The following is a 12713-nucleotide window of genomic DNA, read 5'->3' as shown; positions in this document are numbered from 1 at the left end:
CCTAGGAATCAGGCTGGCCAGAGGTTCTCTTGGTACTCACCATGGTGAGCAAAACTGTGGATCCCCCATGTATGAACAAATCCATTCTCCCAGGACACCAAAATAATTTGCCCAACAAAACTTAATAAAAAGGGAAATTGATAGACTACATATGTAAAAGTTCTTTAGAAGTGTTTCCTCAGGCCTCTCCAGTATACATGAGCCACCAATAATCAAGTGGAATAAAGAATTGTCTTAAGAAAAATTCCTAAGATGTCATTTGAAACTTCAGTTTTAAGACAGAACATAAAAGCACCTCTTATGGTTACACCAGAGACTGGGGTAAACCAGGATGAAAGGTTGTGAAAGTGAGACATTTTAAAGAACGAACTGTTTCAGCATTCTAAAACACTATGCCAGATCAAACAGCACTCTGTTGTAATCCTGTTTTCATGCTATAAAGAAGTCAAAGTCTTTCCTGACCAAATGACTCACAGAAGATACAGCTGGCCAAAGACAAACGAGAGGGAGAAGATCTTTAGGTACACACCAGGCCAGTTGTCTACCAGGCTGCCAGAGAAAATAGTGACATAGGGAAAGAAAGCGTGAAGAAACAAGAGAGCTTTGTCAGGGGAAGCCTAATTTCACACACAGTACCAGCATTTTACATTGCTAAGGTTTCGGGAATAGAAGACCGCCACAAATTAACTGGCGTGACATAAAAGCACAAAGATAGAATGGAGAGAAAAAGTTTAACAGAAGGGAGAAAGGACAGCCAATGTTTTCATGTGAGATCTTCACCAAGCTCATTTCATTAGAATTATTTGTATTATAACACCTGTAGAGAGGGGACAGAATGCTTCTCCAAATAATGTTGCCTAACCTATAACCTCCGTAGTGGTGCTTTTACAATCTTCTAGTCAAGACAAATGGGTTTGAACATATAGGTTATTCTTAGCAGGTGTACAAAAAGTGAACTGCATTGGGGAAGGCACATTCAGTAACAGCAATCAGTAGTACTCATGTCACAGCCACTGGCGGTTGGCGAGTTTGGGACTCCACCTCACAGGAGCAAATCAGCTCTTTGAAAGGCTTCAGTCTGGAGCAATTCATAACACTGAAGAGCTGTTAGGTAAGGCAGGAAGCAAGAAAGGACACTGGGCTCAGCTAGGCAGTTCTCTGCTAAACTCCCATTAGAACCAGAGATGTGGCTGTTTGTTCTGATGTGCTACTAGGACACAAGAGGGGCTTCCTTCCTCCTGCCTTGCATTATAGCCGATTGGCAAACACCACAGCCCTATTCCGGCATTACTCACCATGGGTACAAGCAGAGCTTCAAGGCTATGCTTTTATTTAGCCTGCCCAAATTAACACCCAGTTCTTCCCAGATCCTCTTGTGTTTGATACCCGAGGATGCTACCCCCACAATTAAAAACCCCTGGGAAATCAGGGTGTCTCTGTTGTAAACATTCACCTTAAACACACATGGAGAGGGAAGGGGAATCCCAGCAACATCAGGGGCAAAACCAAGCATACAACTCAGTGGCCTCTGTTTAAATAGCACTGATGAGAGATGAGAGTTCTGTTCTACACCTGTCAGTGCTGCAAGTTCAAAAAATTATCAGTGTGTTCCTGGATGGGAACCAAGACGGTATGCACAGTGTTACTTAAAAAGAAGAGATTTTGTGCCCATAGAAATTAGATTTACCTGCATTTGAATTTATTCATTTTGTATTTATACAAAGGACACAAAGGTGCCTGTCTATATACAAAAGATGTCTTACTCACTAAAAGGCTGTTTCATATCTTATGCTAGAGCCTTTTGTAAGAAAATATGTTCTATTTGCAAAACCTCCCCACCAAACAGAAGCATGGAAACTACTACAGGGACCACATAATATACAACTAAGTGAACTCTTAGGAAAGGTTTTGCAAGAACTATTAGCTGATATTTTCCTTCTTTTCATGTTTCTTTGGAGCCAACCCACTTTTAAAAAAAATTAACAACACACCCCTGTTAATTCACCCTATATAATACAATAGTTGCTAAGAGAGATTCTTTAAAAATGGAGTCTCTGGGGAAATTATGAAATGTATCCAGACTAGAGGAGGTGCAGAGGTGAGAAAAAGTATGTATGGATCCTTTTCCTTCCCATATGTCAACAGGATTTGAACACTTATGAAAAATAAGGATCAACGAAGTGGAATGCAGAGCTATTTTCACCATCTGGTTCACCTTTGAACCAGACAATATTCTATCAGTTTTGACAGCTCTCTCGTTCCCTTGATCTTACCCCTTTTAATACCGTTATCTGATTTTTAAAATGTTTTCCTATGTTTCACCAAGCAAGTGGAGGCAAGCAGCAGAAACAGAACATAAAGACAAAAGTTTAAACTGTAATATACTATTAAAAGTCTCCCGTATAAATTAGAAATATTTGAACAAAGAACACGGGCTAGTGTTCTAGCCCAAATTTATATGCTATGAAGAAAAACAGTGACTTGCTCTATATACTTTTAAGATATTAAAATTGAGTTTATCAAAAGCACAATTGTTTTCATCCCTGGGTCCTCAAGCATGGCCAAATGTAATAAAATGAGAAGGACAAACTGATTTAAGTTTATTTCTATTTAAGTTGACAATATAAAAATAGATACAAGATCAGCATTACAATTGTATTTATGCTTCAATTGTTTTAAAAATTATTTCCTTAAAAACTGCTCTTAATGGTTTCCAAGAGCATTAATCCATTCATATTAAGGCACCAGTTTCAATCTCAAAAGAATTGATAAAAGCTCAGTAGGGCAGATTTATCTTTAAAAACACAATTATATGGAAAATTTCAGACTGTTTTAGAAACTGTATGTAATTTGATTTTTCATTAAAAACCAATTTTGACTCTGGCTTTGTTCCTCAATTGCCCTCACAATATTCTGCTTTCAGCATATGCTAAAGACATTTGTATTGGTCATTGTGAAAAGTACTAAACTGCATCCTGTGTCCTTTATATGCCATTTTCTATTGCACATTTTATCCTTTACATAATACTTTGGAATTTTTAAATGTTGAGAGGTTTACAAGAACTCTAAACAAAAAATAATTAAACAAACACACTTGAGGAAGATCCTATGGACCAGCAGAGCTCTTTGTGCTGTGAAGGAAAATGCTTGTTCCAATCTACCCCATACAGCCCGGCATGCTGTTTTGAAAAGGTCTTTCCAATCCCTCACAGCAGATTTTTAGGCAGCGCTGAGTGGCAGCTGGGGGGGGGGAGGGAGGGAGTCTGTAATGAGCAACTATCCGCAAAACAAGAATCCATACAAGCCCTTCCACATCACAGATAAAGTTGCTTTTGAAGCTTAAGGAATTTCAAGAGCAATTTGTGGCAGAGGATTCTGCTGTAGATCAAAGCAACTCCTGCCTACAGTACAACAACAGCTCATTGGTTTGTGGATGAAGTATGAAAAATCTATTTACCTAGGTGTGGGTCCCTATCAATATTGTCCCTAGAGTATGGAGTGGAAATTTTCTGGCATGAAGACTTCAACAGGCCTCCCCACTTTGCCCCTGAGGGCAAAGCCACACCCACCTGCCCTACACCTGATGTCACAGCAAGCGGCTTATAAGAGCCAGACTTGGCTGAAAGGGTGTTGGAAGGCAGTGCCAATGGGTGACTTCTTCAGAAGCTCCACTCAAAAGTGCTATCTAGCCCTCCGCTTTGAGCAGGGCTTCTGTCAGATCTTCAGAAGTTCCTCTTCTAAGAGCTATGAAAGGGGCTTCGGAAGACTCCCGATGGCAAAAGAAAAGGCCACTTGATGTTACTGCAGTGTCAAGTGATTGACAGGTGAGCAGCAGCACCCATCTTTCAAACCTGGACTGAGGTCACCACAGTCTAGTTTGCTGGACTAGAAAAGTTCCCCACTACTGCTGCACAGCAAGAACTGCAATTATATATTTTGTTTTTAGCAGGGAGCGTGAGGCAGTTCACATGCAACAAAACCACATAATGGATTAAAAAAATATGATTAGGTATGCTCCTATCCCATTATTATTATTTTTTAAAAAAACCTTTGCTTCTGAATGTTGGAATATTATTCACCTTTTTGTAGTTAGAAGCCACCTGGAACAGGAGGTACAAATGTTTGAAATAAATAAAGTACCAGATATGCTGCCTCTAAGGAACTGTCTGTGAATGGCTTCCATCTTCAGCCCATTTGGGCCTTGTGGCCAAGAAGATACATGGCTGGGCTGAAAGTTGGCTGAAAGGATGGGGATGGAAATATAGGCCTCCCCCACCCTTATCAGGAGACTCAGGTGAACAGCAAAAAGGGAAGCAACAGCCATACAGTTGGGAATTGTTACCAATTATTGGGGAAGGAAAGCTAAATGAAAGAGATAAGTATTCCAGGCTCTGAGTGATGGATGAGACTGTGAGTTATGGATTGCCACAGCTCTTATGGAGTGCGAGGAGGGAGAGAATAAGATAAATCAAGTGTATATTGAATGAAGTGGCCAACCAATATAATTTGAAACTTAAGGTTCCTGATGAGAAAAGACTGGGACTTCCTCTAGTGATAACAGCCAGCTCAACTCAAAAACCCTGAGAAAGACTAGGGGTATGGAAGGAACGTAGGCTGCTGAAAGTTAAGATGGACCTCTCTTGAAGCAACAACAATAATAATAATTGCCCATCCTTCACTGTTTCCCCTGGCCTTTTGTTCAAATGCAGGTGTTCAATACATACAAAAAAAGTCATTGGGTTCATCAAAACATCACCAACCTTGATCTGGATTTTTGTGTGCTGACAGATCAGCATGATTACTGGGAATCTGAGCTACAATGCCCACAATGAAGTGGTGACTCACGACTCATTTTAAAAAGAGCTGTATGGATGCTGATGCTTCAAGGTATCTTGAAACGTCTCATATTTAAGTAGATATCAGATGAATGTATGACAACCATCTAACCAGCCTGCAGATTTAGGAATCCACATGTAGGCTGAGAAGATGCCTGCTCACACATACACACAACAGTGTATATGATGTTAGAGGAGCTAGGATCAAACATCAATCTTGGCTTTACTGAAAAACTCTCTTTCTGTAATTAATTTTTTTGCATAAACCAAGAGGATGCTTACGGTGTTGGCAAATATAATTGGAGGCTTCTAACCAAAAGCACCTGAGAACTAGAAACTTTCCTTTTATTTTTCCACAACTTCCTGAAGTACAGTGAAGGTTAGAGACTTAGTACAAAAGAAAGATGCTTTGAGAAGGTTCTTCCCCCATGGCCAATTTCTGCATCAACGAATTGACAAATAATATGATCAGTATTAACACTAGCAAGAAGTATAATGGCTGACGACAGGCAATACATCATTCAAGGGCAGCAAAAGTTTCCTTGAAATTTCCTTCACAGAAGGTGCACTGATGCACTTGTATTCAAATAATCAGCCACTAGATGGCACAGTAGTAATAACTTTCAGAGGGGCAGCCATGCTAGCCATTTGCAGACAAAACAAGTATAGTGGCACCTTAAAGTCTACACAATGTATTTTGGAATAAGCTTCTCTGGATTTGTTTCAGTATACATGTCCCTACATGAAGAATTTGCCCAAAATAAGAGCTTCATTACTTCAAGACACACAAATAGAACTGGGTATGAAAAATACCATATTTACAAACCTACACTTCTGCTACAAGTGGCTATTATTGTCCGTTTCCTCCCCAGTATTATCTCAAATGCAGTATTCAGTAAAAGGTTTGGTAGGTGTAGGAACAAAGCAATTCATAAAGCCAACCTCTTAATCGAGCCTTTCTGGTTTCATAATTTGAAAACAGCTAGAAAAGAAATCAAGGAAACCAGTATGCACTCATTCAGTTCACTTGGGGGAGAACTGCTGTATTTTCTCTAGTAATGAAATGGTGCACAAAGCAAAATACAAATATAGATGGGAATTCTTATGCATATAAAGGAGCTTCTAAATACTGTAACATTTTTCTCTATTTCAATTATGAGAAGAATACTTCTTTGATAAATGTGCTCATTAAGGTAGTATCATACCAAAAGCTGGAATCTAGCCACATTTCCAGCTTCCCCCAAGTCACCCACCATCAGCCCCCAAAGTCTTTTGAACTGATCCCAGAAACAACTTTGAACTCTGAACCGTTTTTGGACATGTATTTGAACTTGTCAAAATACTAGGTAATCTCTGTCAACGAACACCAGTCCTCGTCAGAGAGGATTGAGCATGTAAAGCAATTTGTCCAAGACAATTTTGTCAGGCAATTACTCCAAGTGTAACACTTAACTCGCGGGATTAGATTGCTTTCCCATACAACTATTAGGAATGTGACTACATGCCACACACAAACTGAAGATGGCACTTTAGACAAACAGCATAGTGCATGGATGGGGGCCCCTTCTTCCTCAGGGCCACATTATCTTCTGGCTGCTTGCTAGCGATGGTTGGAGCAACATATGTACATTTTACTTTTGTACAGCAGGCTAGTTTTTAAAATCTTGCACACCCCTCAGTGCTACTGCTGACCTTTAAAGCACTAAACGGCCTCGGCCCAGTATACCTGAAAGAGCGTCTCTACCCCCATCCTTCTGCCCAGACACCTTCTACCAGTTGCCTCCCTGCGAGAAGTGAGGTTACAGGGAACCAGGCAGTGGGCCTTCTGGCGCCTGCCCTGTGGAACACCCTCCCATCAGATGTCAAGGAAATAAACAACTATCTGACTTTCAGAAAACATCTGAAGGCATCCCTGTTTAGGGAAGTTTTTAATGTTTGATGTTTGATTGTGTTTTTAATATTCTGTTGGAAGCCGCCCAGAGTGGCTGGGGAGGCCCGGCCAGATGGGCAGGGTATAAGTAATAAATGATTATGATGATTGTTATTATTGTCAGACAAGCAAGAGGCATTGTCAGTGCTCAAGGGCACATTCCAGCCAGGCAAAAACATTGAGGTGTGAAGCAGGGTCTGGGAAGGGGGCTGCCTGGCAAAGAGTTCAAAGAGCCAGACAGAGGGGCTTGCTTGGAGGGCCACAATTTCACACACAGGACTGAGGTTCCCAACACTTGGTAGAGAGCCATGAACAGTTTGCGATGCAAACGAAAAGTGATTTAAGAAATACTTTTGCATAATTTATACAGATCCCTCCACACAACTGTGAAACTTAATCACCCAGGATTTCCAGCTGTGCGCAAGGGCCTGTGTGTGTTCAACAATATGGGAACAGAAGGCATTTTCAGACCATCCCATGAACAAGAGGAGACTGACGGAGGCGGGACCACCAAGGCCCAATCTGGCTGCTCCTTCTACTATGTGCAGAGGGAGAAGCAATTAAACAATGTTTAAACAGAATGCAAGTGGAGATAGGGAAGTTTCTTACTGATGAGAAAGCAAGCAGCTCCTCTTCTGTGAGCTTATGAACCGGGTTGTTCTTCTGAAAATCTATGCTGCATAGAAGGGGGGAAAATCACATTCTGAGCCTTACTGGTTTTTGCATTTTATATTGTTAATCACATCAGGCAACTTTGGATGAAGATTTTGGGTACAAATCAGCTAAAATAAAATTATTGCTAATCAATTAAATACATTAAGTTGTCTGACAATTACAATACAGTATTAAAAATACAATACACAATAGTCAACAACATTTTCAGCTGGATTTAACATATAATTAAGATGTCCAGCTGAAGAAAAAGGAGAGATGCCCAGAGAATAACCTCCAAAGAGGGATTAAAGAAATTAATCCAACACCTGCCAATCAGTCAAATTTTACTGTCTGTTAAATATAAACATTCTGAAATTCATTTTCAAAACTTGTGAGGCAGCTATAAATATCACGTACAAAACTTTCAGATTATCAGATCAGATATATTTTATAATACACCAAGTTGTTAAAGCGAAAGAGCAGTCAAATCATATGAAATTCAATGTCACTCTAAGCAGAACATTTCATCAGCACAAACATTCCCGCTTTCTAGATGGTATAATCTTCCTTCTCTTCTCCCAAGCAGATTTGGGGGAGAAGTTCCATTGCACTATGGGACTCATTGCATTGACTTCCAATAGCTCCACAACTGAGTTTAACCTGGCCCCTAGTCTCCTGCTTTGTGTGAAGAAGGTACAAATAGAAGGAATCTTCAACCAGCCCTACAGGCAAGTGCATGTGTGGATCTAACCTCATCCCCAAAAGTACTTCACCAAGAAGTTTTTATGGAATAATCATTTTGCTGCAGCCATATACTTGAGAGAGTGACGAAGTGGAACCAAAAGATATCATCTTACCAAATTCCAAGGGTAACAGCAAGCTCTTCTGCACATAAGTCAGGCATCTGGTTCTGATGAGATTCTGCAAACTTTATTTCATTTAACACTGTGTCATCATTTAAATCATAATTCTGTTGGGTGGGAAAAAATCACACAAGTGATCATTCACATTAAAATTGCTCAGCTATTTGAAAGTTACAATAAAAAAACCTTTAACAGCAGTACTGGTGTTGAACTCTGCCAAAAATATAAATTCTCATATTGACTTATCAGTAAAAAGAAAAGTTTTTTTCTTTCCTAGTAGAAAAACAACTGTATTGAAGATGATTTTTTTAAATAATGCAGGACAACTGACAGAGCTGTAGAGCCATGAATGGAAAACAGAATTAACACACACAGGTTCTGCAATGGTTGCTAAAGGGTTTTTCAGTAAAGCCAATGTGGAAAATTATCCATGAAAATATAAAGTTAGAAAACCACTGTGCTAGACAGATTAATATTATTGATATCTAATGACTTAGCTTTTAAATGTACATGTACACAAAGTGGCATTTTTTCAACATGTCACACTGGACCCTAGTTAATGGCTTGCTGTGAATGTGGCAATCTGGGCTGCTTTGCTCCTCCTTGCAAGCATGTGAAGGAAACAACAACCCCCAGTTTATCATTACAGTGGTGCCTCGCAAGACGAAATTAATTCGTTCCGCAAGTTTTTTCTTCTTGCGAGTTTTTCGTCTTGCGAAGCACGGTTTCCCATAGGAATGCATTGAAAATCAATTAATGCGTTCCTAGGGAGACCGCCTTCAGACTAGGTCCGGGGACAGTCTTTCCCCGGACCTCTTCTGAAGGCTGGGGGGGGGGGAGGACTTTTCTCCCCACCGCCAGGCTTCAGAACAGCCTTCTGAAGGCTGGCGGTGGGAAGAAAAGCCCTTCTCCCGCCGCCAGCCTTCAGAAGAGTTCCTGCAGGGCTGCCTAGGCTGCGAATAGCAGCCTGCTGCCGGGTGCGAGGGACGCTCTGAAGCAGAGCGCCCCTCGCCCGGGGCAGACATCTGCAGCTTGGGGAGCCCTGCCGGACTTCCCCACAGGGCTCTCCAAGCTGCGGATAGCAGCCTGCTGCCCCGCACGAGGGGCGCTCTTAAGCAGAGCGCCCCTCGGGTGGGGCAGACATCTGCAGCTTGGGGAGCCCTGCTGGACTTCCCCACAGGGCTCTCCAAGCTGCGGATAGCAGCCTGCTGCCCCGCACGAGGGGCGCTCTTAAGCAGAGCGCCCCTCGGGCGGGGCAGACATCTGCAGCTTGGGGAGCCCTGACTTCCCCACAGGGCTCTCCAAGCTGCGGATAGCAGCCTGCTGCCCCGCACGAGGGGCGCTCTTAAGCAGAGCGCCCCTCGGGTGGGGCAGACATCTGCAGCTTGGGGAGCCCTGCCGGACTTCCCCACAGGGCTCTCCAAGCTGCGGATAGCAGCCTGCTGCCCCGCACGAGGGGCGCTCTTAAGCAGAGCGCCCCTCGGGCGGGGCAGACATCTGCAGCTTGGGGAGCCCTGACTTCCCCACAGGGCTCTCCAAGCTGCGGATAGCAGCCTGCTGCCCCGCACGAGGGGCGCTCTTAAGCAGAGCGCCCCTCGGGTGGGGCAGACATCTGCAGCTTGGGGAGCCCTGCCGGACTTCCCCACAGGGCTCTCCAAGCTGCGGATAGCAGCCTGCTGCCCCGCACGAGGGGCGCTCTTAAGCAGAGCGCCCCTCGGGCGGGGCAGATATCTGCAGCTTGGGGAGCCCTGCCGGACTTCCCCACAGGGCTCTCCAAGCTGCGGATAGCAGCCTGCTGCCCCGCACGAGGGGCGCTCTTAAGCAGAGCGCCCCTCGGGCGGGGCAGACATCTGCAGCTTGGGGAGCCCTGCCGGACTTCCCCACAGGGCTCTCCAAGCTGCGGATAGCAGCCTGCTGCCCCGCACGAGGGGCGTTCTTAAGCAGAGCGCCCCTCGCGCGCGGCAGACATTCACAGCTTGGGGAGCCCTGCGGGGAACTCTTCTGAAGGCTGGAGGCGGTAGAAGGGCTTTTCTTCCCACCGCCAGCCTTCAGAACAGCCTTCTGAATGTTGGTGGTGGGGAGGAAAAACCCTCCTCCCACCGCAAGCCCCGGGAAGAGAGGAGAAGCTGCGCGCCTTCTCCTCTGTTCCCGGACCTCCCACCGGACCTCCCGCCTTCAGGACAGGTCCGGGAACAGAGGGGAAGGCGCGCAGCTTCTCCTCTCTTCCCGGGGCTTGCGGTGGGAGGAGGGTTCCCCGCTGTCCCCGGAGATATCCCTATGGGCTTTCGTTTTGCGAAGCAAGCCCATAGGGAAATTCGTCTTGCGAAGCCGCTAAAAATCGGAAAACCCCTTCGTCTTGCGGGTTTTTCGTTTAGCGAGGCATTCGTCTTGCGGGGCACCACTGTATATCTAATCAGAAAACTATGAACAAACCTTAAGAGACAGATCACATATATAGAGCAAAACAAACCAGGATGTCAGGGAAGAGTTAGAAGTTTTCAGTTTATCAGAGGGAGAAAGCATTCCCCAAGGGGGGAAGGAGAGCAGTGAATCTAATAGAACGGAGCAAGAGGAGCAACAGGGAGGGACCGGCTGTTCACAGGAAAGGCAAGGGTTAAGTTCTAGCTCAGATTCGGAGGAAGGGAGATACAGGCCAGCTCTAGCCAGGAGGTTAGAAAAAAGAGCGGAAAAACGAAGGGAAAGGCGCCTTCACTATTTTGAGGGTGGCTGGTCACGGAGAAACAGAGCTCAGAAGGTATCTGAAATAAGTGACTCTGAGGAATAATAGTTAAGAACTGTTTATAAGATTATTTTGTTAATACACAATACAAAGTTATAAAAGAACAAGAAGTGTTTGTGTGGTGATCTGAAGAGGACAACGACCAGGCCTGACACAGTATCCCTTGTTCAGACTTAATGCTAAGCCATGTGCAAGCATGAAGGAACACATGGACCATAGTGCAGAGAACTGCATGTCTACCTCAGCATGCTGCTCCAGGTTGCAATACAAGCTGCTGTGAACTTTCCCGGTACTCTGTATGGCCTACACAGATGTTACTGGAGATAGCGCTAAGGCAAACATTCTGCCAGCACAATGATTTATTCCTGTACAATGGAACGTTTCCTCCCTCTCCTCCCTGCATGCACCCCCTAAATTTGTTCTGGGTTTCCCCGAAACCCTCCGGCACCTGGAGCTGTGCACATCCCGGGAGGCGTGGTGTGCCGTCCGTGGGGGGCGTGACGTGCGTTGGAGGGTGCACAGCAAGCACCCTAGGAGGTGCCACCGATTGGGGGTCGGCATTTTGTCACACACCCCCTTTGGAATGGCACCCGGGGCAGACACCCTGTCCCTGCCCCAGAACACCTCCTGCTTGCATGCATGCAACTATTTCATTGACTACTGCCCTAGATTAGCAACGGCTGTTCATTGAAAACTGCTGCTGTGAACAACAAATCCATGGTAACACAGGATACAGTTTCCATCCATCTTCCCACAGTAGTCTGAATCTAGTTTGAGTCACTGCTAGCGAAAGGCAAACAACCATACAGGCAATGCTTATCAGTAGAGCACCAGCCCAAACACAACACTCTTGAACAGGAAACTGCCTCTGTAAACAAACAAGTGAGCACACATGCATGTTGGCACTCTCCCTTGCTCCTCTCTGATTTAAGTTGGCAGCATTTTCTAAGGATGTTGCACCAAATATATATTTGAAACCACACAGCAGTATGAAAGAATTTTGTGTGTGTGTATCATTAGGCTCCAGGAAAGTTCTTGCTAAAATGGCCAAAGCTTTGTGGATTTATCCACCACAGTAAGTACATACATACATACATACATACATGCTGTATATATAAAATCTGTCATTACCATTTTACAGCACACAATGAGGTAAGATTTATACATTATAAAATAAATGCTACTATAACTGTACCTTTCATACACATAATGCAGTCTTAATTTCTATCGGCCTTCAAAGTCCCCTTTATTCTCTTTTATAAGACATACACAGGCAATCATGGCAATCTACTTAAGCTGAACAGCACATTACACTTCAAAAGAAAAATTCCTATACCTTTGTTAAATCTTCAAGTGGGGAAGGTGCTGGACTAAGCTCACGGTGAGGAAGGAGGATGCCATCTTCCCTTTGAACATCTAATATGAGCTGTGCTACATATTTTTCCTGAAATCTTGTCCTTTTTCCTAGGGCACCTGCAGAAAGTTAGACATCAAGAGGAAACAGAAATTCTAGTTACATATATCGAAGTTACACTTTAAGAGACACATATACATATTTCACGGCGTATGAGGGTATGTTCTCAAGGCACAAGATGTGACATCCTTGCCGATAGATTATGCAGGTGTAAGTCTGGTCAGTGCCTGGAAGGGAAATGGACTAGAAACAGCATGTATGCCATCCTGAGTTCCCT

The 12713-nt window shown here is 43.9% G+C and overlaps 1 protein-coding gene across 1 annotated transcript in view; it reads right to left on the bottom strand.

Annotated features, from left to right (window-relative positions):
- The window catches only part of TTC27 (tetratricopeptide repeat domain 27), an 86823-nt gene that overhangs the window by 55696 nt on the left and 18414 nt on the right, over positions 1-12713 (bottom strand). The window contains exons 7-9 of the mRNA XM_081856566.1: positions 12359-12495; positions 8277-8389; positions 7375-7441 (exon numbers count right to left, since the gene is read on the bottom strand). Coding sequence (XP_081712692.1) covers positions 7375-7441; positions 8277-8389; positions 12359-12495 — 317 coding nt within the window. The remainder of the gene's footprint in view (positions 1-7374; positions 7442-8276; positions 8390-12358; positions 12496-12713) is intronic.

The sequence above is a fragment of the Podarcis erhardii genome, assembly GCF_964252035.2.
Source record: "Podarcis erhardii genome assembly, chromosome: 3".
Taxonomy (NCBI): domain Eukaryota; kingdom Metazoa; phylum Chordata; class Lepidosauria; order Squamata; family Lacertidae; genus Podarcis; species Podarcis erhardii.
Note: the sequence above shows the minus strand (reverse complement) of the source record. Positions and strands in the feature narration are given on the sequence as shown.